Source organism: Mus musculus, chromosome 7 (genome assembly GCF_000001635.26).
Source record: "Mus musculus strain C57BL/6J chromosome 7, GRCm38.p6 C57BL/6J".
NCBI lineage: Eukaryota > Metazoa > Chordata > Mammalia > Rodentia > Muridae > Mus > Mus musculus.
The window spans coordinates 143,068,154-143,094,642 of NC_000073.6; the positions used below are offsets into that span (position 1 = coordinate 143,068,154).

General features: G+C 53.1%; 2 protein-coding genes across 11 annotated transcripts; one reads left to right on the forward strand and one right to left on the reverse strand.

Moving 5' to 3' along the window:
* Positions 1 to 262: 262 nt before the first annotated feature.
* On the forward strand, positions 263 to 2,940 carry Tssc4 (tumor-suppressing subchromosomal transferable fragment 4). Of its 6 annotated transcripts, none has more exons than XM_030242821.1 (4): positions 678 to 1,360; positions 1,602 to 1,667; positions 1,783 to 2,139; positions 2,639 to 2,940. In XM_030242821.1, the coding sequence occupies exons 3-4, from the start codon at positions 1,804 to 1,806 to the stop codon at positions 2,645 to 2,647; spliced, it is 345 nt and encodes a 114-aa protein (XP_030098681.1). In that variant the 5' UTR covers positions 678 to 1,360; positions 1,602 to 1,667; positions 1,783 to 1,803; the 3' UTR covers positions 2,648 to 2,940. The 6 variants fall into 6 exon arrangements, with proteins under 6 accessions (XP_017177874.1, XP_030098681.1, XP_006508711.1 ...); NM_138631.1 differs by having other exon boundaries at positions 1,215 to 1,360; positions 1,602 to 1,697; positions 2,639 to 2,934; XM_006508648.4 differs by having other exon boundaries at positions 678 to 1,667.
* Positions 2,941 to 3,375: 435 nt separating this feature from the next.
* Positions 3,376 to 26,489, reverse strand: Trpm5 (transient receptor potential cation channel, subfamily M, member 5). Of its 5 annotated transcripts, none has more exons than NM_020277.2 (25): positions 26,413 to 26,489; positions 21,339 to 21,465; positions 20,758 to 20,938; positions 19,548 to 19,720; positions 18,703 to 18,889; positions 17,303 to 17,367; positions 16,965 to 17,156; positions 16,603 to 16,705; positions 15,265 to 15,383; positions 14,570 to 14,908; positions 14,364 to 14,504; positions 14,132 to 14,255; positions 13,594 to 13,739; positions 12,806 to 12,918; positions 12,563 to 12,655; positions 11,963 to 12,221; positions 11,243 to 11,361; positions 10,948 to 11,080; positions 10,139 to 10,313; positions 7,340 to 7,493; positions 6,269 to 6,450; positions 5,816 to 5,948; positions 5,009 to 5,081; positions 4,578 to 4,644; positions 3,376 to 4,283 (listed from the first exon to the last, which is right to left on the reverse strand). In NM_020277.2, exons 2-25 carry the CDS (start codon positions 21,453 to 21,455, stop codon positions 4,195 to 4,197), a joined length of 3,477 nt encoding a protein of 1,158 aa, NP_064673.2. In that variant the 5' UTR covers positions 21,456 to 21,465; positions 26,413 to 26,489; the 3' UTR covers positions 3,376 to 4,194. The 5 variants fall into 5 exon arrangements, 4 of the variants coding, with proteins under 4 accessions (NP_064673.2, XP_006508708.1, XP_030098680.1 ...); XM_006508645.1 differs by lacking the exon at positions 26,413 to 26,489 and adding an exon at positions 25,825 to 25,877 and having other exon boundaries at positions 3,490 to 4,283; XM_006508646.4 differs by lacking the exons at positions 3,376 to 4,283; positions 4,578 to 4,644; positions 5,009 to 5,081; ... (1 more) ...; positions 6,269 to 6,450; positions 26,413 to 26,489 and adding exons at positions 6,457 to 7,266; positions 25,825 to 25,877.

Sequence of the window (26,489 nt, forward strand, 5' to 3'; positions counted from 1 at the left end):
CTCATCTGTTGGACATGACAGGTCAGGCTGAGTCGGGTAGGAGGAGCCACCTAAGCAGGGAAATTCAGCACAGAATGATGGAGATAAGCTGCAAGAACACCCTCCTTTTCAGGGACAAGACAGTAAAGGTTAGCCCATTACCCCATCCATCTCAAGAAAAGATTCCACGGAGCTGGGTGGCTCTGGCTTGTGTCTCAATAAGTAAAAGGCAAGATGGCAGTTCACTTACCCCTGTGAACTGAGGATCAGGCTAAGCAACCTCCCGGACGCCAGGGGCAACCACCACTGTCTCTTTCCCTTTGTCTCCTGTCTGCGCCCCTCCCCCAGGCTGCTGGCATAGTTAATTGGCCACTAGAGGAGAGACGCCCTAGCCAAGATTCATGGCCCAGCTTCTAGCAGCCTCCCAGTAGGCTTATTTGTCGGTGAACCCCAAGCTTGTACTAGGACATTCTAGGTCTCCGCCACCTCTACCTCCCACGCCTATGCAACCTGTTCCGTGCTTGGTTGGTTTCTGGTCTGAGGAGCCCTTTATATCCTATGTTATGAGGTCCATGGGCACCAGGCCAAAGCTGTTGGAGGCCTGCTGCACAGCTTCAGAAACATAGGAAAGGAGAGGCGCATGCAGCAGCCCCATGGTGTCTCAGACTCTGATCCCTAAGGATACAAGAAAACAGCCCCACGCCTGGAGGAGGATTATGTGTGGCCTTGACTAGTAGGGGCGGCGTCCTGCAACTAAAGTGTCCGTTCCTGCGTCAGGAAGCACAGACAGGCAGAGCCCAGGATAGCGGCTTCGAATCTCTGAAGCCCCAACCAACCCACCCCAGGGACCACTACGTCTCTTCATGCCAAGAGCCAACCAGGACCTTGGCCCCGCCTCACTCCAGAAAGCCAACAAAGCACAAGACCCACACCACTTCCGCCCAGGGCCGGAAATGTCTAGGAAACTGGTTGGCGCTCACAGTGCGTGGTGACGCACTTCCTCCTTGTGTCGGACCCGGCCGGGACGGCTTCCGACAGGCGAAGCTGCAGGCCTCAACCCTTTGCGATTGGCAGTTAGCCCTGGAGTATTGTGGGAACCGTGGCTCCGCCTTTTCCTTTTTCGTCATTTCTGGGTGGGTTTCCGTGTGCGCTCCGGGTTGGCACGCTTGTTAAGGTTACAAGTCCCGGCTGACATTAGGCGGGAACCCATTGCCTTCTGGGAGTTGTAGTTTCTCGGGCGCTGAAGCCACGAAAATCTGATCGCCCGAGACTCGGTTTCCCAGGAACCCGAGCGAGACTGGACAGGACCGAATCCCGGGGAACTGGCGGGACGCTGCGAGAAAGGCGGCAGGGTATTGAGGCGTGTACGGACGCTGGAACGGTGAGCACTGGCCTCCCTAAGGCCGCGGCCAGGGCATTCCCGTGCCTGTTTCTGCCAGCCCTTCGTCCGGACCCGGGTGGCGCTTGTACCTAGAGAGGCTGCGCTTTACTGAGAGCCCGTGATGGGACAAGCAGCTGATGGAGATCTCCTGTCACCAGCATCTCCCAGTGCTCATCTATTGTATGTCCACACTGTTATGATCTCATGGTTGACTCTCTCCTTAACCCCACCTAACCTGCAGCTCCTGTATCTGTGCGCGCTAGGATACCCTTTAACCACCCAGCTTCGCGAGGCCTCCCGTCCGGCTGTGAGTAGAGGCACTTGACACATAGTGGAGGTGAAAGACGGGAGCCTGGGAGGACGGGGAGGGATGAGGCCTTAAATACACCCCTCACGGCGGAACTGGGACTGCTTCGCTACAGGTGGGACGGGTGTCAGGTCGTATGGCGGAGACAGAGGCTGGCCTGGAGGCTGATGAACCCACCGAGGATGACACCCTGCCTTCTGACACCGTCTCCCTCAGCGACTCGGACTCGGACCTTAGCTTACCTAGTGGTGTGGAGGTCCAAGTGTTGTCCCCAGAGAGGCTTTCGGAGGAGGGCCAGGAGGACTCCGGCCCTGAGGACCCTCCATCGCCCCCCACGGGCACCCTCACCACTGCAGTGCAGCCATTCCACCTCCGAGGCATGAGTTCTACCTTCTCCCAGCGCAGCCACAGCATCTTTGATTGTCTGGAGAGTGCAGCCCGGCAGGCACCGTGCTCTGCTCCCCAAACCAGTGTGAGTGACAATGGCAGCTTCAGGCGGCCCGTGACTCCCCCAAGTCAGACTCCAGCAAGGGGCCTGAGCAGAGTGCATGGGAACACTGGCCCGACTAGGGTACTCCCAGTCCCTGACTATGTGTCACACCCTGAGCGTTGGACCAAATACAGTCTGGAGGATGTGTCTGAAGCCAGTGAGCAGAGCAATCGTGATGCTGCCCTGGCCTTCCTGAGCTCTCGAAGCCAGGTGTCCCACACAGACTATGTGCCTTCTTTCAACCAGGACCCCTCTAGCTGTGGGGAGGGAAGAGTGGTCTTCACCAAACCAGTGAGGGACAGTGAGGCTAGGGCTGAGAGGAAGAGGGTCCTAAAGAAGGGGGTTGGGTCAGGTGCGGGGGGTGAGGCCGCTGTGGAGCTAGCCCATCTCGCTGGACCTGAGGCTGAGGAATGGAGTGGCCACCAGGGACAGCCAGAGGTGGTGGTACCTTCAGAAGCTGCCCATCCTGAGTCCTCATCAGGCCCCATAGGTGTGAAGGCTGTTGGTTTCCATGGCAGCAAGAAGCGGAGCAGAGACCACTTCCGGAACAGGGACGGTAACCCTGGGGGGCCGGGGTCTGAGAGAGGACCCTCAGTTTGACTGCAGTGCTATCACTCTACCCCTCACCTGCTAGTCCAAGTGGGAAGGTGTGGGCTGTCTGTGGTAGGGGGATGTGTGCAGCCGCTCTGGCAGAGACTGTGGGAATTGTGGGTCAGGGGACCTCGAAGGCCTTTGTGCCCCAGTGTTTAGGATGAATAATAAACGTTTGGAATATTTCTTGAATTGTGTGGCTTTTTCCGGGCCCCACTCAAAGAGTTCTGTCCAAACAGTCCTGGGCAGCCAACTACAGGACTGCATCTCTGGCAGCCTCACCTTGCCTTCCCCACTCCAGTGAGGACTGCCGTGAAGGTTTGCCATGGTCATTTACATTTGTCACTGATGAAACTACCCAGAGGGACTGGGCTCTTAGCTGTGTTCAGCCTTGTGCCCCTGATGGTAGTGAATGAGCATAATCTGCACAACCCACCCCCACCCCCACCCCCAGAAACCAATGCAGCCCCAGCACTGGGCCTGTACAGACCACAGGTTATAGGAAGAGGATGAGTTGTGAAGCAGCATATGGTTGGTGTCTGGCTGTGTCTCCAGGACTTGTGTGTGTAAGACACAGCTGATGCTGGGTCATTCCACTGAAGCTGAGCCAGAGAAGAAGAGAAGGATGCAGGGAGGATGCATGAGCGAATGTTTCCTGTGGAGGCCAGGGACTTGGACCAAGTTAGCTAGACCTGCTAAGACCCAGGTCTGCCCCAGCCTCTGTAGTCCCCATTCTCTGAGTTCCTCTAAAAAGGACCTGGATGGTCATTTAATTTGAGGAGCAGTGGAAGGAACGGAGATGCCTTTCACTAGGTCAGACAATCCTCCATATTCCCCGGGTGTTTGAAATGTCCCGTTTAGCCACCATTGTGGCCCAGTTTAGCTGATTTGAGGTGGTCTACAGGCTTTATAGAAAGTAAAGTAGCATTGGGTACCCTTGAGCAATATCTTGGGGTTTCTGCCAGAATGATCAGACAGATAATGCTGTGGGGGGTGAAAGATGGGAGGTAATTACAATAGATCTGAGTCCTGCCCTCTAGGAGCTGGTCAGCTAATGAGTGGGTCAGGGGTCAGAAAGAAACCTAGTGTTTAAGAGGTTGGCTTCTTAGGAACTCAGGGTAAGACAGGGGTTAGACCTAAATAGCCCCATCCAGGCAGATGGTGTCCTATGTAGGACTTGGCCAGATCCAGCTGTCCAGTCCAAGCCAGTGAAAGCTTTAGTGGGACATGAAAAATCTTGCCCTGCTGGAGAGGATACTTCTGAGGCTCCCGAATAGATGCCAAAGACATGAGTTTCATTCTCTTAGGAAGGGATGTCCAAGAAGTGATCTGTAGCAAGGCCTTGAAGACCATTTCTTGGGGCTGCTGGGAGTGGGGGAAGGTTGATGTGCCCCAAAAACTCGATGTGGCCAGGTCTGGGGCTCTAGAGCAAGTGGTTTCTCCATTTCAGGTGTCAGAGGGTGGCAAGCCAGACTCTAGGTACTCCCTGTCTCTAGCAGAGGCTGGCTGACTCCTGCAACCACAGTTCTGAGAGCCTGGGAGCAAGAAAGGGAGAAAGGACCCTCAGCTGGAGAGCCTCAGCTGGGGCAGGGCAGGAGTGAGGCAAGGGCCAGGACATGGAAAGTGGCAAGGCTAGCAAGGCCAGTGCTAGGCAGAGCCTTGGGACACTAAGGAACAGTGGCCTGCCGAGGGTAACCGACCTCTAGCACAGGTGGAGAAGGCAGGACCTAATACAATACACAGCCCGCAGCTTTGCTCTTGCCCTAATCTAGTGGCTGAAGGGAGGAGCCCATACCCATCTCATTCCCATGGCCTGAACCCATACTTACTTGAGTAGGTGCCTCCTGGAGCCAGTGTATCCGTCATAGAGGACAAGAGGAGCATACAGTAGTTGGCCTGGAGAGAGCCAAGGGAGGTACTGAGACTTCGGTGGGGACTGGGGGGACCGGGTTGGTTTCCTCCCATGTGATTGCCCTCCTGCCAGGGCTACTGCTGCCCTGGGACTCCACACTCTGGACCAGGTCCTCCCATAGTGCATGATAAGGGATAGTGACCGGATGTGGTGCTGAACCTAGGTTTTGTTGGACCAGCTCTAGAACAACAATGAGTCTCGAAAGTGAGTTGGGGCAGGGGCAGGCCACTCTATCCAGGCCCTAATGCTACCCACCAGGATGCTGGTACAGGGCTGTGGTAGTTCCCATGGAACCAGAAGGATGCCCCCACCCCAGGAAGAAAGATGGATAGTGAGTTGCTAGCTTGCCTGTGATTCCAGACACTTGATCCTCTTTTCTTGCTCTCTCAGCCCCCCGATGTATTTGGCAATCAAGTCCACTCTGTAGAAAGCAGGGTCAGCCTCAGTTGTGACACTTCCATGTCACTCCACAAGGGGGAGCTTTTTGTCCTAACTGCTTTCTCAGGGCCTCAGTTAACTGTTGGCCTCTTGCTTTACTGCCCTTCCAGTCTTTATCTGGGGCCTGTCTATGGATATGGAGCACTGCTGTACCCTCAAAGAGATTGAGATCCCCTCCCTGCTTGGAATAGGCCACCAAGCAATAGGATGAACACTAGGTCATCCCTATAAGCATTCAAGAACAGCCCCTCCACCATCTAGCACCAACTGGGCGTGGATCTTCAGACCTGAGAGAGGAGGAAAAGAGTCCCATTGGAGAGAGATGCCTAATTATGGACTTATGCTCTCAACCCACACATATACACACACTCCTAGGGCAAGAGGGCTGGGTCTTGTGACCCAGCCATGTTTCCCCAGCTCAGAGGTCCTGTTATTGGCACTAGATGGTCTCACCCAGCCTTAAGGTGGTTCAGAAAACCCCACCTATTACTGAAAAGGCTAGATATCCCCCCATTTCCACATGTTCACAATGGGGAGCCCCTCCTAGACTTACTGCCCCTCATAACACCCAGCTGATCAAGGTCAGCCCAGCCCTGCTGCATCTGAGTTTACCTCCCTCCTGTCAGAGCCCTTTCTACATCTCTGGGCAGCTCATGAACAGGAATGACACCTGCCAGCCTGAGCCTCATATGCCTGCTGTCCCACAGGCTGCCCCACCTGTGTGCCGTTTTCCTCAGCACCTCCCCCTCGCTGTCCCTCCTCCGTTTCTCCATGGTACTCAGGAAGTTCTCCTTTTGAACCGTTTCCCAGGTAATGATCTTCTGGTCCAAGGGGTCAGGCAAGTCTCTCTCTGGCAATGTGGGAGACAGCAGCAAGCTTTGGAGAGTGGTGTGGACCTCTAGGGAAAGTCTAGGCCCAGGCTGATGCAAGGGAGACTGAGGGCAGATGCCACCAGGCAGGGCACAAGGTAGATGACAGAAATAAGCCCTATGCAGGGATTTCAGGCTGCAAGGAGACAGGCTGGCCTTGTGGCTGTCTAGTCTCAAGTCTACCTGGAGCTTTGGTTAACCTGGACAGGGCCTAGACAAGGAACCCCAGTCCCTTCTATGGTCTCCTCTGTCAATTGGGACCCTCCCCTCGGGAGCAGTGGCATCCAGCCTGGGGCCTCACCCAGATGTTGTCGCTTATGCTGGGCTTCCTTCCTGAAGACCTGCTTGAGCACCAGGCTCAGGTGGCTGAGCAGGATGAAGGGCGGGGCCAGAGCTGGTCTTCCATGGTATTCAACGATGAGGTGGTAGCGTTGAAACTTCCAGAACATGTCTGCATTGCCTTGCACCACCTGGAATGTGTAGCTACAGGACACATAGCCAAGCCCTTGCCTTATAAGCTGCTCTACCTGCCATGAAAGCACCCTACCTCAACCCAGCATCTACCTTCCACCCCACACACAACGCCCCTGTATCCCATTTCCCATCTTTCATCTCACCCCTCCACCTCCCACTCCTTATATGTCATCCCCCATTGCATCCAGTTGGTAGCTTGGCTGTGCTGGGAGCCCTTTCAGAAAGATAGAGGCTAATAGTTAGCTTTAACTCTCAACTTGACACAGCCTAGAGTCACCTGAGAAGGGAACCACAATAGAGGGACTGTCAAGATCATAGTGACCTGTGGGCGTGTCTCTGGGGGATTAGTCCACTATGGGCTGCACCATTCCCTGTGCAAGAGGTCTTGAGTTGTGTAAGAAGTCTAGGTAAACATGAGCCTGAGGAGTTAGCAAACAGCACTCCTCTGTGGTTCCTGCCTTGAGCTCCTGCCCTGACTTCCCTCAGTGGCAGACTGTGATCCAGGAGTATAAGATGAAATAAGCCTTTTCTTGTCCTACATTGTTTTCAATTAGTTTTATCAGAGCCACAGAAAGGAGGCTTGGATGGGGGTCTGGCACCCCTCAAACACATTCTCAGGTATACTGCAGTGGAGCTTCCTCAGTGGGGTATTTACACAGCTCTGAGTCCCCAACCCTGTAGACCCATCTTCCTTCCTAACAGGATAAACAGCAGGGGTGTGCTCACAGTGTGTCCATACCTGTAGTGTTGGCTCTCTACTGCAGGTCCAGCCCACTGGACACAGCAGCAAAATACCAGGACATGGGTCCTGTCTCTGTCAGCACCCTGAAACCAGCCCTACTAAGATGGAGCATGGATTGGCGAGGGCAGATGGGCAGAAGTGGAAGCAGGAGGGTACCTGAACATGGCGATCAGAAGGTTCATGAGCAGCACATTAGTGACAAGCAGGAAGGTAACCAGCAGGAGAATGACCAGCCAGTTGGCATAGAGATTAGGGCAGGAAGCCGAGCTTTCCAGCAGCAGAGGGTGAAGAGAACAGTTCACACGAGCCTCTGTAAGGCAAACAGACACCTTCAGACTGGGAGTGTGGTTCCAAGCTGAGGCCGACAGGCTGTGGGTGCCAGGTAGGTGGCCAGGGGCCTGGTTAACATGGGGCTAGCTAGTTTAAGCACCAAAAGTACCAGCCCTAGTTACACCAAGCCAACAAGTTCATCTTCTGCCTCCTCTGCTGGGATTCCATGGAGGCAAGCCCAGTCCATGTGAGGAAGTGAGAACAAGAGCCATAGAGCCCTTTAGATCTCCTGTCCATGCCTTTCTCACCTAGTGCTCTCAGATGGGATGCAAACCTGCAGCTTTCTGGGTACCTCTGCCCATAATGGGAGTACCCAGATCCCTGGGCATCCCCCAAGGACTCTGAGTCACAATGCTAGCCCCTTATAAATGTCATCCCCTTTATTTCTGCTTCTCCCCTGCCTGCAGGGCTTTACCCTGCCAAGCCTGCAGGGAAGCATAGGCTGAGATTGCTATCCCTCCTCCTGGCTCCATCCCCTGTCTTCTCCAGGCTGTATGCTGGCACATAACTGTCTGTATAAGTAGGTGTGGGCATATATGCATGTATGCATGCAGCTGTACCACCTGTACACTTCAGTGAGTTATTATTGATTCTGTTCTTCCGGCTCTCAGAATTATGGGTGATGCTCTAGGCGAGGCTGCCTTGAGGTACAATTTTGGGATATTTGACTTTCAAGTCTAGTATATGTACTGGCATTCTTCTGACCTGCCTTGTTTCTCAAATCCCTGCCTTGTTTACCCAGTGAGTTATTATGACCAGTCAACCCATGTGAGATGTAGAGTGTTCTATCATATGGAGGGATGCAATCAGTCATCTGGGAGTGCCAGATCCTGCCTTGCCCCCTCCAAGGCTGCTTTAGCAGTCACTCCATTCCCCACCCTATGAATCTGCTCCAGGTTCTGTTTCTCCAGCTCTCTTCCCTTCTCTAGGTGCCCCAGAGGGTGGCCAAGCCCCTTAGAAGCAAGGAGGCCTTGAAAAAGCATAAATCCTGCCTGAGGCCTGAGAAGGCCTGCCTGACCTGGTTGAACACAAGTTTGGCCCTGAAGCCCAGAGCCTGGTGGGAAAAGGGGGAAGTGCGTGAAATGTGGAGGAGAGGTGAGGACTACCCTGCAGACTGGGCCAGAACTACCCAGGCCTCAGTTTCCCTCTGAGTACACTGTAGCTATCTTAAGACACACCAGAAGAGGGCATCGGATCCCACTACAGATGGTTGTGAGCCACAAATGGTTATGTAGTTGCTGGGAATTGAACTCAGGACCTCTGGAAGAGCAGTTAGTGCTCTTAACCACTGAGCCATCTCTCCAGTCCCAGTTTCCCTCTGAGCACAGGCATGTTAGAGAATACCAGCCCACTCCCAGCATAGTAGACACAGTGTAGGGACTGGCAATGCTATTTCACTGCTCACTCTGCCTGCCACATCTATAGTGGTTCTGCTGACCCTGCAGTGGCCTCCATACCTAGACTAAGGACCACCCTGCTACCCTTCTAAACTGCCAGGTGGCCTGAGCTTGTTCCCCAATTCCTGTGGAGAAGAAACCAGAATTATAGTTACTATGGAACTCAGACCCCAGAGCTGCCCTGGCTGGGGTACTCACCTTCCTCTTCCTGGCCCCAGGGACTGAGGCCATGAGGCCATATGGCTCAGGGGAAGGGAGAAGCGGGCAATGTCTGTTTAAGCTAATGGCCTAGAAAAGTGATGGCTCAGTTGAGCAAACACCAAAAGCAATGTGGTGGGGAGAAGAAAACAGCCCAGGGTATGGCTTGGGAGCACCCCAATTAGAAGTTAATTTCCAGCCCGTCTGTCCCTGGAGGCCTGGGCTTGCTCCAATCTCACTGTCATCTGTTGACAAATATTCATCCAGTGTTGTAATTGCTGACCTGGCCTCATTACTGGCCTCCCCCAGAATGGCTGGGGTCAGGTCTCTATTGACCATCCAAGCTGTATAACACTAAGTCCCTTGACACTAGCCAGAATACTGACACCTCCCCCAGTGCCTGAATCTGCATCCTATCTCTAAGCCTACACATATGGACATATGGAGCCTCTGTTCTGATCCCCCACTCTCTAGGCCTCTTTCCGGCCTAATGAGCTGAATCTCTATGTTTGCCCAATCTTAGCCACCTTAGGTCTGCCTGGGTCCCCACTCTGTCTCCAGGGTTTTTCTTCCTCCACTACCCACAAGACCCCTGCAGTAAGTACAGAGCTGTGTCCACTTGTCATGAAGTCCCTAGAATCTCCATCAGCCCTAACTAGGTTTAGGGCCTAGCTTGAGGGGACACTCATGTCTACAGACAAGCCTCATACCACTGACATCAACAGGCAACACACACAAGTTGAAGCCCATTGCATCACTTGACTTCCCTAAGAAGAAAGCCAGGCCTGCATATTCAGGATCTCCATGGCCTACTTCCCAGCCAGAGAATGGTTGAGGGCTCCACGGCTGGCTGTGTCTTACCCTACTCTGGACCTCAGCCTAGGAGGTATGCAAGGCCTGTGGCCTAGACTTAGGGTGCTGTTGTGTCAGCCATTTTCAGCCAGGGACCTGGTGACCCAGAAGTCCCAGTGGAGCACATATTCTAGAGCCCACCCGCCCATCAGCCCACCCTTCCTGGCTCAGCACAAACCATCAATTTCATCCAGAGGGATTTGCCCAAAGATCTGCAGGTAAGGCCTGTATAGCACACGGCGGAAAATCCACTCCAAACGGCCATCATGGGGATGCAGCAGGGCCTGAGTGGTCACACCATAGGCCACAAGCCATACGCTCAGGAAGAAGAGGAAAAAGAAGACATCCTTCATCTGCAGAGGGAGGGTCACAGGGCATGGCCTAGGTGGGAACTTGCCCTCAAGGGTCACAGAAGGGCTCACTCTACCCCAGGGTGGAGTTCAGAGAGTTTACCCTCACTTAGGGTTGGAGTTCTAGGGTTTTTACCTCAACCTAGGGTTAGGGTCCCAGGGGAGTCATCCCCTCCCAGGCCTGAGGTGTTAGGGTCTTCACCATTACCTTGGTTGGGGTTTTAGTACTTACCCCTATCCAGGGTCGGAGGTCCCAGGATTCTCACTGCTACCCGGGGTTGAGACACCACGGGGCTCACCACCACCCAAGGTCAAGGTCCAATAGGGCTCACCCCTAACCCAGGTTAGGGTTCTGGGGAGCTCATCTCACCCAGGGCTAGGGTCCCATGGGCTACCACCTATCCAAAGCTGGATACTCCTCATCCCCATCTAGAGTCAAAGCTCAGTGCCCTTCCCATCTATGAGTCAGTTTTCCTTTGGACTCTGCAGCTATCCAGAGCTGGGATCCCAAAGGGCTCACCCCCCCCCACAACAGGATTAGGGTCACCATCCACTGAATAATCTAGGTTCCCCATCTATCCAGGGTGGGGTTCCCGGTACCTCAGCCCCCTCAAGGGTCAGGGTCCCAAGGACCCACCATTCGCTCTACAATGATGATCTTAGGACCCAACTGCTTGTGAATAGCAAAGATGTGGATGAGCCGAAGTGTGAACACCATGAAGTCAATGGCCAGAACGGTCCTGCCAGCCTCAAACACCGAGGGCACCATTCTGGAGAGGGACGGAGGCTGGGTAAGGCTGCTGGTGCCCATGTAGGACAGGAGGTTTCCCCCAAGACACAAAGTATGCTAGTCAGCTGGCCAAAAACCAGGTTCCAGGACCACACTTGGGTTTCAGAGGGATAAGTAGGACCCCTAGAGCCTGCCCACATACCTACAGGTGACTCCCACAATGAACAGGAAGATGGCCACCATGTCACACTTGTTCCAGTTGTCTTCCACATACAGAGTGAATTTCTTCACCAGGTGCGTGTCCTCATCTGTGAAGAAGCCCTGGCAGAGGGAGAAAGCCTGGTTGCAGCACCGTGTCTTTCTTGCTGAGACCAGGGTGGAATCTGCATGAATCAGAACTCAGTTTCCAAGTTTATCAGAATCAATTGATGACTAGCACTCTCTGTATGGCTAGGAATGGAGATATCAACTGAAGATATTTCAGGGATAAGTCTGGGGACAAAAAAAATGAGGTCAATCCAAACTTAGGGTCAGGACTGTCTGTGACTAAAACTCAGAGTCTGGACTTAGTCAGTGACTCAGGTCAGGGTTCAGACTCTGACTAGGGTATCAGAATCAAGATCAATCTGGAGCAGAGATCAGAGGTCAAGATGGTGCTGAAATCAGCTCAGGTTGGCTCTAGGATTGTGACTAGGATCAGGACTTAGTCTGATTAAGATTGGGGCTTGGTCTGGATCTGGGATTGGGGCTCACTCTGTGACCAGGACCAGGACTCAGTAGAGTGGGTTGACAGAAAGGCCACACAGTGGTCTTGTTCTAATGGATTAAAAAGTCCTACCTCCCCCGGAACAGGTCCCACCTGAGGCACATAGAACACAGCCTGAGTTGCAGAGCCCAGGAGAAGGCCATGCCGGCCACTGACCTGTCGGATTTCCTCCAGCACCAGTGTGAACACCCAGAAATAGAGGGTAACCTCGGATCCAGACGGCCCCTGGGGTGGTGGCCTGAAGTCCACCAGCAGGACATAGGTGAACAGGAAGAGGAATGCGAAGTACATGACCACATTCCCCAGGAACACAGTCACAGGAGCGCCCCAGAACTTCCTCCACCGTGTGAGCAGGAAGGCAGCTTGTGGGCCTAGATCGCCTGGAGCCCTTGGTGCCTCTGTTAGCTTCTCCAATCTGTGTGAGTGCAGAGGTCACCATGGTGAGGAGATACCAAACCATGGTACTCCATGGGAGCCTGACTCTGTCTACCGTGTGTCTAGGAGCTGGCCACTGCCTAGTGGTAGCCCTGACTCTCTCCATCCATCCCAGCATTCTCCATTCTTCCTAACCGTCACCCTCCCCTACCTTCTTAGCCCTGCGCTATCCCTTCTAGCTCAGTCTCCTCCATTTTGTCTGTGCTCTATCTTTCCAGGCCCACTCTATCTTTCTGTTTTCTAGTTCCTTCCCTCCTTCCCTATTTCTTGCATCCTTCCTGCCCCCCTTTATCCCCTTCACCCCCCCCAGCTACTCCTTACTGGCCACCCCGGCTGCATAGGAAGCTCTTTTCCATATCCAAGCTGTCTGGCTCCTGCAGATCTTCTAGGTCCATCCTCTGCGGGGCATCCTCACTGCAACACAGAGAAGAATATCCCAAGCACGTAGACGGAAGAAAGTCCAACATGGGGGAGAGGGGGCTCACATAGCCAATCAATCAGACATAAGGCCGTGAGACATGAGAACATCGAGACTGGTACCTGCTGCCGCCTGTGTCCACCTACCTGAAGGAGATGAGGTTTGTGTAGATGAGGGCTGGGCAGGTGAAGGCACCCAGAAGCCGTAGGATGGGTGTGCCTGTGGCCATGTCTCCCCACCAGATCTTGGTCAGGAATGCCTGGAATAAAGTCATATGTTGTGGCTGCCTGTCACCACACTTTATCTCATGTAGGGATGTGTGCCTGAGATACCCTTCCCAGACCCTTCTCAAGCCCCCTCCTGGAGCACCCGCTCTGGCAGAAGCATCCTCTTTATAGGAGAATGTGGTTGATTGTCTTGCAGCCTGCCTGCTTTTCTTCTTTTTTCTTTGAGGAAGTCTCCTGTAACCCAGAAAAACTATCACTATCAACTTCATACCCAAAGATGGCCTGGAACTCCTGAGCCTTCTGTTTCTACCACCATAGTGATAAGATTGCTGGCATGTGCCACTACACCTGCCTTATAGAGTGCTGGGTATTGAACCCAGGTCTTCAAGCATGCTGGACACACCATTAAATGAGCCACACCCCCAGCCCTGTTGTAACCTTTCAATAACAGGATTATGGATTGGAGTTACAGCCAACCAAACTGAGACCAGGTGTTGCTGGGCCCAAGAACCAAGCTAGGAAAGTATTCTTGATGGAGGAAGCTGAAATTCAGCCACTCTTCTGGTCCCTCCCCTGTGTAGCTGCAACATGGGCTAAGAGCTTCAGGCTGGGACATTCATGGAGTGACCTCAGTATCCTATGTGGGTAGCCTGGGCCCTGCCAACCCTCTTTGCCCCTGGCCATTCTTAGGCTGGTCAACTACTTACTTGCACACCGTCATGGGCAAAGAAGGCCTTGGCATCAGCTTCAGTGGCCAGGTGCAGGCACGTGGTCCTGCTCCAGCTGTGGTTCCTTCGCACCAGCAGGGCAAAGGCACGGTCCTCACTGTTGCCGTAGCACTCTGAGAAAAGATCTGTAAACAAAATCAGCTGCTGGGATGGAGTGCTGATGTCCAGTCCCTGGAACCCCTCTCCCCCTACTGCCCCCCTCCCCCCGTGCCATCTGCAGTGTATGCCCTGAATCAACTTCCTAGGGTTTAGCCAGGCCTCCCATGCTACAAGGCCACTGAGAGTCCCACTGACCTTAGAGCCCTTCCCAACCTTTGACCTCTGGCCCTTCCCCTTCTCCCTTGGGATTGTGAGGGACTCTACCTCCCGGTCAGGACTTCCTGAACAATTTCCATCCCAGGAGGAAGTGCTCTGTGTTCTGTTCTGCACAGGAGGCCATGGGGGTTACCCTGGGCCACGTGGTTATCAGAGATATCTGCAGGGGACCAGAGGCAGACGCCCTCTGCCTGTGACTCACCCAGGGCCAGCTGCTCATACTTGGCCTCACGCATGGTGCGGGCCACCTCTGCCTCTTTCTCCAGGTGGGACATTTCCTTTATGATCTTGCAGGCAGCCAGAGCAGCAGCCACACCCTCCCGGCCCTGGAAGATGGAGAGACAGGGTTTTAGGAGGTGGCCGGACCATCCCGACATTCCCCAGTCTGCCTCTTGAGATGCTCAAGGAAGCCGTGGACTGAGGTGGCTGCTCACCATGGCCCAGAAGTATGTGGCCATCTCATAACGATTCTGCAGCACAGCCCAGAGGAACAGGTCCCTCCAAGGGTCTTCACTCTTCCTACTGAGGTCTGGCAGCCACTTCTGGCCTGCGGGCCGCTTAGGTGGCCCTCTCTCCTGCAGAACAGGGCATCAACATTCAGCCTATCCAGTACGCCCTGGCCTAACCTGGCTCTACTCACCTCCATCCTGCGCCCGTCCTGGTAGAAGCCACGGCAGGCGTCATGCAGGAAGTCTTTGAGTACGCGGGAGACCTCGTGGAGTGAGAAGGCAGGCAGACCAATGGGCAGCTCCCGAGCCTGCTGGGCACCCAGGCCGGCCAGTGTCAGCCTACCCTCCTCATGCTTACGCTGCAGCAGTTCAAAGAGGAGGCTCTTGGGGGACACAGAATGGTAAAGCTGCTGCAGCCGCCCATAGGTCAAGAACTCGGCCATGTCAGCACCGCTGTCCACAAAGAGGCGGACAAAGTCAGGCTTGTTGCTCACGAGGGCATCTGTCATCACCTCTTCCAAGTCACAGGACTGGATTCACCCAGTAGAGAAGATCAGGACAATAAGAGGGAGGAAGAGAGGGTGAACATCCTCCCCTGGACACCCCCAACATATTCCCTGAAGCTGGGGCAGGCATGGGTCAGCAGAGCATGCTGGCCTCAGGTGCCAGGGATAAGAAAGGTTTGGTGAGTTAACATTAGGAGTGTTAGGATTCCCTCTGCCCCATTTGGGACTTTGAGTGTTCCCTAGTATCATCTTGACCCCCTCCAGGGCAATATCTGAGACAGGATGGACCCAGATGCTACCCATGAAATCCTACTACTTCAGGCTTCAGTGTATTCCCTGCCTGGTGTTCCCAAGTTGGGCCAGGGGAGCGGGGAGAGCACCTTCCATTCCACGTCCCCATTGAAGATTTCACTCTTGGCAATGTCCACGCGATCCCAGGCCACTGCTAACTTGAGCTCATCTAGGTAGTCTTGGGCTTCTTGGCTGTGGCTCTTGCAGGCTGTGGGTGGGGGTGAGTCCCACAGAGCTGGAGGGGAGGGACTAGAACTCTGCGAGGACTTGATGGGGGTTGGCAGCTGCCTCTAAACAGCAGCAAGTGACATAGGACTGAGTGCTCAGGGGCAACACCCCAGAATCCCCTGGACATAGTCTGGAGAGGCAGAAACATGCTCTCGGGAATATAGCAATTTGGCCAGCATCTTCTTGCCCAAGAGCAGGACAAGGCTGTACATTCTCATACAAGCACACTTCTTCCATGGGAATGCCTGACACTTTCACTGGAGACCACAGTTACCAACAAGCCCCAGAGTGAAGACCAGCAGGCTTTTGCCTCCATGGGAGTGTGACTCACTGAAAACCACATGTGGTCCTGTATCTCTTCCTGGGCCTCACTATCTCAGGCAGGGGAATGACCAAATCCAGAGCTGCCCCTTTATAGTCTGGGCTGACTGTGAGATTACTATGTAGCCGATTTGCTTGAGCAGCCAATCCTCCTGTCTAACAGGTAGAAGCTATGACATCTGGTTTATGTGGCATTGACATTGAACCCAGGGCTTTGTATATGGCACACAAACATTTTACCAAATGAGCCACATCCGCAGCCCCCGATGCCCCAGGCTCTCTTAGAGTGGCCCCTTCCTCAGGTATGTCCCCATCCCTTCCCCAGCATGGTCTCTCCCAGATTCCAGCCTGTGCACACGTGCTCCAGGTCTGCCCTGCCACATGGACAAGCCTGGGTGACAATCCAACATATCCACCAGTGGATGAATGTACAGACCTATGGAACATCTACACAGTAGACATCAGAACTCAGCCATAAAAAGGGAGGACTTCCGGGCACAGACTTCCAAGGGGATGGGTCTGTGGGCAGAGTGCTTCAAGAAGGAAGCTGGGTACAAATAACATGGACTGTAATTCCATTTATGTAAACTGGCCCTAAAGCCCACATTCTTAGACAGAAAACAGGGGACTATTACCTGAGGACAAGGTGAAGTTATTGCTAAGGCAATTGGATGTGTGTGGGGTGGGGTGGGGGTGGGGTTAATAGAAAATTTCCAGAACTGGGGATGGTTACAATGCCCTGAGGCTAGATTATAAGCTACTGAACTGAACACTTCATGAATTTGTAAGTCATCTCTCCTACCTGGGAAGGGCTGACAGGTATCCCCTGTGAACACTGCTAAGTCTGCAGCCTCTGAGGGCAGGTCTACTTGGCTCACCTTTCACAAGTGCCTTGAGGATGACAGTGTCCAGGTCCTCCGAACCCTCCTGCTCGAAGTCATATACTGTGAGCAGGTGGGGGTGTGCAGCAATGTTCTGTAACTAAGACCAGGAAGAAGCCTTGAGATCTGAATATGTCCTGGAAGAGTCCTCAGATGGACCACTTTGCCCCTGCTGACCCACAAACCTAGCTCAGAACTGCCTACCAGGCTAGTTGTCTGGTCTCTCTGCTACACAAGGACCTGGATAATTCTGAGGTATATAGGAAGAGAGGTCATAGGCTAGGCCCACAGGACTTTCAGAAAGAGCATCCCCACCCAGGGGAGGCTGGGAGGACAGAGGCAGCCCCAGCAGCACATACCAGCTCTGTCCAGTGTACAATGGCTTCCCAAGAGAAACACTCGCTGGGGAATTTCTCTCTGAACTGCTTCTCAGCCACCTGGGGCACCAGGAGATGAGGCTGGCTCACCAGGGCAGCGAGTACATCAGCAATGCCACCAGAACCTGCCAGGATCAGCCATGGGGCAGCCTGCTCCACTGCCCTGGAAATCCTCTGGGGGAGGCAAAGAAGGTGACACCCAGATGAATGCTTAGGAGGTGCCTTAGCCCTCCACACCACCCTGTAGATGCCCTGAGAAACTACCATATCCTTCAGGGCTCCAGCCAGGGGAGGGGGAGTTCTTTTCTTTCTGCCCTTACCTCTAGGGTGTTGGGGTCACCATTGACCAACAGGCAAAGGACAGGTATCTGGATGCAGCTGGTGCCTGTGGGCAGAGCAGCCATGAGGCCATTTGATGCTCAGAATGTGAGAACTCAGGACCATCTCCAACTCCAACTTCAGGCATCCTTGGGTGCCATGTTTCTGCACGCCCTGGCCTGGCCTGGCAAAAGCTTTTTTTTCCCCTAATCTAGTCTTTAAAAACAAATTTTATTTATTTATTTATTTATTTAATGTATATGAGTACACTGTAGCTGTCTTCAGACACACCAGAAGAGGGCATCAGATCCTGTTACAGATGGTTGTGAGCCACCATGTGGTTGCTGGGAATTGAACTCAGGACCTCTAGAAGAGCAGTCAGTGCTCTTAACCGCTGAGCCATCTCCCCTGCCCCAAGTCTAGTCTTAATTTTGAAATATAGTTTAGGGTGATCCCCTGCTTGCATCTCTAGAGTGCTAGAGTTACAGGCATGTGCCACAGAGCCTGGTTTATTCTGTGCTGGGGATTAATCCCAGAGCATTGTGCACAAAAGGCAAGCACTCTACTAACTGAGCTACATCCCCAGCCCACAGTGGCTTTTCCCCCCCAAGGGTGAACCCAAACCCAAATAGTGTATCAAATCCCTGAGCTGTGGGCCCACACCTTACATCTGCACTGTCCAGAGCTGGCATTAAACACAAAGTAACTTAAGAGAAAAGAAGCCTAGTTGTACCTGCCACAGCCCAAAAGCAGATACACTGTGGCTAGGTAGTCACTCTATAAGCATAGGACAGAGTTGCTCTGCATTGTAAGAGACACACCAGGCCAACAAACGGTCAAAAGCTGGTGGGATCAGACCCAATCTGCAGTGGTTCTATTGAGACCTTTGTGGTATCAAACACAGATCTGTTTCCACTGTTAAAGTGCACTGGCTTTACCAAAAATTTCTAAGCAATGACATTGTAGCTTATAAATATTTTTTTGTCCCTTAATATTGTCCTAGTATCTCTCTTTCACACCCACCATTAGCCACAGATATACCCATTCCCTCAGGCAATTCTGCTCCCTGGTGGCAGTAAAGGGGACTGCACCTCTGGGAAGACTATTGGCTATCAGAGTCTGCAGCCAGAGCAGCACCATTTAAAACAGTGGCAACTGCCCTGTCGTCTGCCCAGGAGGTAGCTGCTGCCTAGCCAAGGTCACACTGCCCAGCTGTGTCACTCTTCCATCCCACACCAACAGCTCTTCTTCCCTGGCCTTGTACACTCAGGCATGCAGGACCCTCCCCCACTTCCTGGAAGGCCTTTTCCCGCTCTCTCTATAAAGTTCTTACTGGTGTGTGCCACATCTCCATGTCTACATCCCCAAGATGCTGTAGATGGGCAGCTAGAGCAAGCCTTACCCCCATAACCTGTCCTCTGCTGAGAGATGTGCTTCTCCAGGCTCAGCTGCAGCTCTGTCAGCCCGTCGTTCCCACTCCCAAGGGCGCCTGACTCCACAAGGATGAAGTGGGAGAGATTGCTGTCCAGGGGGCAGAGGGGTCCCTGAATGTTGCCCTCATCTGCTGGGTAGTGGATGGGAGTATCCTCCTGTGCCAAGGAGAGAGGGGGAGGCAGAGACCTCAGGAGCAGCTTGGGCTGGGCCTTGCTGTGCTGTGCACGCCATGCTGGGGCCCTGGGAGAGGCTTCAGCAAGGCCTCAGAGTTCCCACCCCTCAGGCAGAGGGAGGCTGGACCGCTGGGCCAGGGGGCCTCCCTGGAATGAGTGAACCATGGAAACAGCTGGGGCCAGGGCTTTGCAAGCTCCACCTTCCAGACTCTTCTGGGCTGGGGTCCAGACTTCACCTCAGTGGGGCCTCCTGGGCTTCTCATTGGTTCTGCCTTACACAGACCACAGGGTGGGGGGGGTGTGTATGAATACCAGAGAGCCAAAGCCACCTGGCCAGGGCTTTCTGGGACTTGAGGACAGCCGTCCAGCCAGGCTGGGCCTAGAGCGTTATAGGTCTGGCTTTCCATAGGGAGTACAGCAGGTTGCCACTCTTATTCCTGAGAGATGCTGCCACCTGGTGGGAAGTTTTGGGCCCATGGAACCCACATCTTCCCACTGCAGCCCATCCTCCCACCTCTCACCTCTCAATAGTTTCAGGGCCTCTCGGAGTGGCACAATTCTTCGGCCTGCCTATGGCTTCCTCTACCCACCCAAGCTCACTAAACCCTATCAGCTGTGGTCCTGTGAACCTGTCACTAACCTTTTGGTGGACACCATCTAGAAGTTGACGGTGAAGGATTCGATCCAGAGAGGCCATTCCGATGGCCACTACACGGATCTTGGTGGATGTGCTAGCCAGAGAGTGATCACGTACAGCTTGTCCAACATGGCGGGCCAGGCCCACGTGGAGGGCACTGGTCAGGATCCAGGCACCTATGGGAGGGGGAGAGAAGGGTCCTGGAGTCCTCACAGCTGGCTGACCAGGGAATCAAGTAGTGGAAAATACTTTTTTTTTCTTTCCTCCAGACAGGTTTCTACAATGCAGGCTATTCGTCAACTTAAGTCATTCCATGTGTTCCGTGAACTGGAAATACAGTATGTACCACCGTGCCCAGCTACAGGGAACACTTTCAGACTGACGGGAATAGTAAGGCTCAGGGGGGATATATGTGTGGCAGACAGTGACCTTTTCCAAGATTTATCCTAGATGCTGTCCTGCAGCTTGTTCTGGGCAAGGATCTAAATGACAAAGGTCTCATCTGCATCCAACTGTAAACTATTCCTTTATTATAACCACTTCTGCAATGAGAGAGACTCAGAACTTCTGACCCCCTTGTGGGTGTATGTTCATGTGTGCAGCACACCTGTGTCAGGGGACGGGTGTATGTGGAGGCCAGAGGTGCCATTCACCTTGTCTCTGTAAGATGGTTTCTGATGAACCTGAAGCTTACTGGTTGGGCAACTCTGGAAGGCCACTGTCATATGCTACAGGGACTTGCCTGTTTTCCCCTAGCACTGGGACTACAAGCACATGCCTCCATGTCCAACTTCCTGTGTGGGTGCTGGGAACTGGGACTCTTGTCTTTAGCCATTGAGTTATCTCACTATGTTGGTTAGTTTTAATTTCTTTGTAAAATTATTTAAGTGTATGTCAGTATATGCATGGGTGAAGCTGCCTGAGGAGATCAGAGGTGTTGAGTCTCCCTGGAGCAGGAGTTACAAGCAGCTTCCAGCTGCCTGGCGTGGGTGCTGAGAACAGACCTGCAGATCCCTGCAAGGGCAGCACATGCTTGCTTTTGAGCATCTCTCTGATGCTTAGTTCCATCAACTTGAAACAACCCAGAATCACCTGGGAAGGGAATCTTAGCCTCGATCAGATGAGCCAGTGGGTGTGTCTGTGATGGATTGTCTTGGTCGTAAAGTGATGTGGGAAGACCTCACCCACTGAGGGCAGGGGGAGCCAGCCTTACCTGTGCTCTGAGCTGCTTTCACCAGCCCCTTGCGCAGGACATCCCGAAGCCACGACTTCATAGCCAAAGGTCGTTCCTCACCCACCAGGGACACCACCAGGTTGGGGGCTGGCAGGTGCCACTCGGTGAGCAGGAGTTCAAAAAGCACGGAGGGGGCCACACTGCTTGGCACCTTCACAAACTGCAGGGTAAGGGGCTGGTGGGTTCCAGGTGGTAGACAGCACTGGGTTGTGGGACTCTGATCATGGGGGAGGAGGCTGGGCTTATGGAACAGGGCAGGCCACAGGAGGCAGGCTTTAGACATTCCCTCCTTGGGGCAAGGCTTCTGTGTGGTATAGTCATTGCAATATATCCTCCCCCTGTGAGTGGAGAGTGAGGCAGGAGTCCTGAACCTCAAGGTTCTCATTATCACCAGGGCAGGAAGCAACTCTCGACTTTTGTCCATCTGGTCAGGGTCTCTGCACTCAGCTCATAAGGAACGGACACAGAGTGAGCAGGCCCCAGGACTGGGCTTTAAGGACGAAGTAAGACTTGGGGATTCCAGGCATGGTGGACTTCACTCAGGCATGTATTGCCCCTACCTTGCCTCGCTTCTTCCCAGACCCTCCGAAGTTGATCTCTCCCCTGCATAGGATGGGCTCCCAGCCATCCTCAGTATCTGGGGGGCTGCCGGGGCAGGAGCTCTGGGTTGTTTGCATGGTGGCTTTCCTGTGAAACATATATATGATGGAACCCACAGGATGGACTAGCCACCCTCTTCTCCTCTTCATAAGGAAGACCTGTCCCATCTGGCATGTGAGGCAGCTGCCCATCTCCTGGCCCCACCTGAGCTCGACCTCCCTCTCAGTAGCTATAACTAAAGTCAGGCTCCTTCTCCACTGGGTGTGGGGGCACAGCAAACCCACCTGCCTGTCTCTGTTTCCCACACTTAACCAAACTCCGGGCATCTGGATTCTAACACACTCATCACCGTTCTCAGAGGCTTTTGCAGGGGGTTCCTGGAAACCTCCAAAGACAGTAGGGAATTCATTTCCCCAACCCATGGGAGCTATACCCTAGACTGCTCCAGACAAAGTCCCAGGGTTTTTTGCCTGGGTAGTTAGGTGAGAAGGCAGTTGATCTAGTTCAGAGGACAGAGTGCAGGAGAGGAGGGACCTGGTAGAACTGGAAGTCCAGGGTAGGAAAGGTTAGGAAGGGGAAGCAGGAACAGAAGGCAAGAAGAAAGTCCAGGAAGGGAAGTCCACTGGGGGTGCAGGTGAAGAGGGCAGGGGGAAGAACAGGTGGAAGCAGGGAGAGAAAGACCCCACCAGGCTCTTCCCTCCACATTCCCACCGTGGTAAATAGAGGATGAAGAGGCTGCCTGCAGCATCCCTCACCCTGGCTGAGCTCAGGTCCTCTCCCACCCACCCAGGCAGGCTAGGCCCCTCAGCCCTACCCTTCACTTCAGGGACCTGTGTGGTATGCAGCTGGGTTCCCTAACCCCTGTGTTTCTTTGATGAATGTCAAAACCCCTTCCTATTCATTGTGGTCCTACTTCACCATGCCTTGGATCCTAAAGTAGGTGTCCAGCCAGGGAGGAAGAACATACTGAAGGCCCTCCCTTGGCTCCACTGTAGGTAGAGACCTGACATGACATGGGAGAGCACTTTATATACCACTTCCCAGGTCTTCATGGCTGTCCCATGTGCCCAGCTTTGGGGTGCCCACATGATAGCACTTCAGAATCTGTACTTTTTACAGTGGGATACCTGTGCACATAGGGGGCTGAGAAGGAGGGGTATAGGATGGTATAAATTATGAGGGGACTAATTCTCAGCCTCTTGTGGCTAACCTGGACAGAAGTTGAGTCAAGGTTCTCCCTACACACCGCTGGAGCCAGCATGCTTATAGTGTGACTCCCAAAGACAGTGTATCTCAAAAGATACACCTGATCCCTAGCTCCTGGTACTGTACATTGTGACCTTCTACAGAAGTTCAGGCTTTGCAGATGTGAACTGATGTTTACCTCCGATGAAGGTTCTGCAGATGACTGGCTCATTAGAATGTCTTAGTTATGGAAGCTGAAATGTTACAGATTCTCTAGCTAAATTATCTTGGGCTGTCTTCAGCACACATTTATTACCAACTTCTATTGTCAGAACATCCATCTTCCAGGCAAAAACCTTTAGCCTGTATTCTTAGCAAACCTCAAGGTTCCTTCCACCAGCCCAAATGCCAAAAATGTCATCAGACAGCATCTGAGGCCTATAGCAGAAATTGCTCCCTTAGCTGTAACCTACCTAACCTGGTTATCCCACTAATGTATTTGATAAATGCCTTGACTTACTGTTATCATTTCTGTGACAACAAAAGTTGCAAAGGTTATTGTAACCATGGTCACAGTGCAACACATCCCTTGGGGTCTCATTAGCTACATACAGTTGCTCATACTTAGCTCAGTATAAACTAAGTCTTGTTGCATTTGATGTAGGTGTAACTGGGATATGCTAAGCCATTGGGTGGAGTAGGACATGCTCTTTACCCGAGGCAGGTGTGCGGACAGAAAGGGAGAATTGCAGGTAGGACCCTCAGAGGCAGAAGAGGTAGGAAGGCTCCTCTTTGTGCCTTGTCTGGCTTGGGAAGATGTGGGGCTTCTTGGGGTCTGCTCTAGGTGCTACGCTATGACAGGGGTTTTTGTTTTGTTTTGGTTTGGTTTTTTGTGGCTTCCCTTACCCGATGAACTGCTTAGTTTTTTCTGTCGACTTGACATAAGCTAAGGTCATTTGGGAGGAGGGACATTTTATTGATTAATGATGGCTATGGGAAGATCCAGCTCACTGGAAACAGTACCACCCCTGGACAGGCTGTCCTGAGTTCTATAAGACAATCAAGTCAGGAAACCATGAAGTGCAAGCCAGTACGCAGCATGCCTTTGTGGACTTTGCTTCAGTTCCTGCCTGCACGTTTCTGCCTCCACATTCCTGCCTCTCCCCTGCCCTGGATTCCCTTCATGATGGACTGCATGGTGCAAGTGAAAATTAACCCTTTCCTATCCAAGTTGCTTTTGGCCATGGTATTTATCTCAGTGGCAGAAAGCAGACCTAGGACACCTGGGCTTCACCTTGGCCTCCAGACCAAGAGAGTCATGTCACCCTGATTTTCCAGTGTATGGCCCTATATGAAGGTAGCCACCATGGGTCACTGTGTGGTCACAGGCAAGCCCTCTCCCTTGTATCTGGTTCTTATAGCCAGGCTCAGCTCTTTGATTACTTGGGTCCCCTGCAGCCCATCCTGCCCCAGTTGTGGGAGATGTAAATTCACCTCACCCACACCAGGAGTTCACACCCAGGGCCTGTGGAGGTCAAGATTTGAATAAAGTCCTCCAGCCACAGGAATAAACAGCTGATGGTTTTCCCGTAGGAATCTGGCTAGAGTCACAGGCATGTCCCTGTGTGCTGGAACACGGACCAAAGCTGGGAGGCCTGACCCAACTGAGGTGCACTCCTGAAGTGTTAGGGACAAAAACCCAAATCCAGGAATGGATAGGCTATGGGGCCTTTCCCAGGGCTCTGAGGACAACTTTCAACTCCCAGGGCCTCCAGGCATCCCTTTGTTTAGAGCTATGTGGGCTCAGTCCCTACCTCTGTGGTCAGGGACTTATGCCTGTGTGTGTCTGTACTTTCTTCTTCCTATAAGAACCTCATAACTAGGACAGGACCCCCACCTTCCCTGCATCTCATCTACAAAGACCCCATTTCTAGACAAAGCTACTGTCTTAGGGTCAATGTGAAAAACATGCTGCTAGCAGTAAATCTCACTATTGGGAAGAGAGTTCCCAGTCACATCTGGACTTGTGCTCTGCAATAAGAGAGGTAACTCAAGCTGTATGTGTGCTCTGGCTTGAAGTATGGGAGCCATGCTGTTTGTCCTCAGTCTTTGGACTGGGAATGGGACCTCCTACTCTTCTTCCCACTTAGTTCCCAGTGGGAAAGTCATGGACAGGTTCATTTTGGCTGGGGGAGGAGTACTCTGGGGCTCCTGAGTCTCTGGAGGTTTCTTTTCCAAGGTCTAGGCCCTAGAGAGTGCCTTTCAAGATGGAGTTCAACAACGCACCCCCACTCATGGACAATGGATTAGACCCTGTAGACCAGATCACCTTGCCTTGCTTCAGTATAGACTGGATGGATGGTCCAGACTCCTGGATGCCATGGAAGGTGGAAGAAACACCCAGGAAGCACTAGGCCTTGCTCTCCCCACCAGGCTGAGGTGAAGGGGCATTTGGGCATGTGCCAGCACCAGGCAAATGTGGCCACAAAGAGGGAAGGCATGCAAATAGGATTTGCATGTGCAGGTGTCTAGGTCTAAAATGCCCCCCTTTGTTGGTGGGGTTTTTTTGCGGGGGTGGGGGGAGCTACATGACCCTGATCATTATCCTATGCCTGAATTCTGAAAGACAAAAAACAGATTCTTAATCCCAAGGCAGTGGAGACCTTGGAGGCTCTTACTAGCTGAGACGGTCACAGAAAGAGCCTGAAATAAATGTACTTCTCCGCCCCTAAGATAGGAAGAGCCCAGAGCACGACAGATCTGGCACCCAAATCCTGGGGTCCTGAACGTACTTGTCCCTAAACTCTCTGTGCCAGCTTACAGTGATATGTGGGTAAAACTAAGAAGGTCACTGCATGCATGAATTAGCATGGCACCCCTCATCCCCTTGGTGAAGAGACCTGACATTGCTGACAGAGCAGGACGTAGATACAACTATGAGGAGCTGGGTCCCCACCCCTACACCCCTCCCTCCTGCAGCCCCTGAGCTTGGGCTGAGTTTCCAAGGTGCTGCGGCTGATGTAATCTCCAAGTCTGAGGCTCACAGTTTGGATTGCCCTCCACCCAGACCCTCCCGAACAATGGGTAGCCCTTTCCCTTGCTCATGGCAGACTTGTCCTCATGATGCCATCCCTGATGGAGAACATGAGGTAGAAATGTGGCTAGAACATAGCTCCTGCTTGCCCTTCCTACCTTCTCAGCAGAGGACTGAGCGACTTTCTGGCCCCACTCCTATGCAAGCTGACCCTGGTGTGAGCTTACCTGCCCGTTCCTTCCAGATTCCTGGCATGTAGCTGCTGGTGCTGAGTGTTAGAGGCACTTACCTACTGCAGGCTGTGTTCCTCCCTCGATCCACCCACATGCCACACCCAGCACCTGGCAGCCAATGATGTCTTAGAAAGCTGGGCATGAGTGAACCTAGGGTACCACCCATCCACCAAGGGCTAGATTGGTGCCACTGGTCTGAGAGCACATCCAGGCTGGCCAAGAGCCCACTGTTACATGAAGAGGGGTTACATGAAACATGGGTCCTTTCCTCCCTGGGCTCTGCCTGGCACAGACGATGAGTACGGCCTGGGTGTCTGTACTCTAACATGAGATCAGAGGTCAGATGGGAATTCTGCTTCATTTCTCACCAAGCCTCAGTTTCTCTAGTTGAGGAAACAAGAACTGCCTTAAGGACACATGATCCATGAAAGGGTGTCTGACAAGTGGTCCCAATGATGATAGGCAAGCAGATGAACTGTCTCCTGAGGTCCCAGAAGGTCTGGAGATGTCTGCCCTGATCTGTGGTGTGCCACACTCCTGGAGAATCCTATGGTGTGAGTGAGCTGAGTACTAGCTACTTACCAGTCAGGCAGTCAGTGCCTTGGACTGCATGAGGACTGCCTCCAAATTGAGGCTCAGGGCTGTTGCTCGTGATGCTT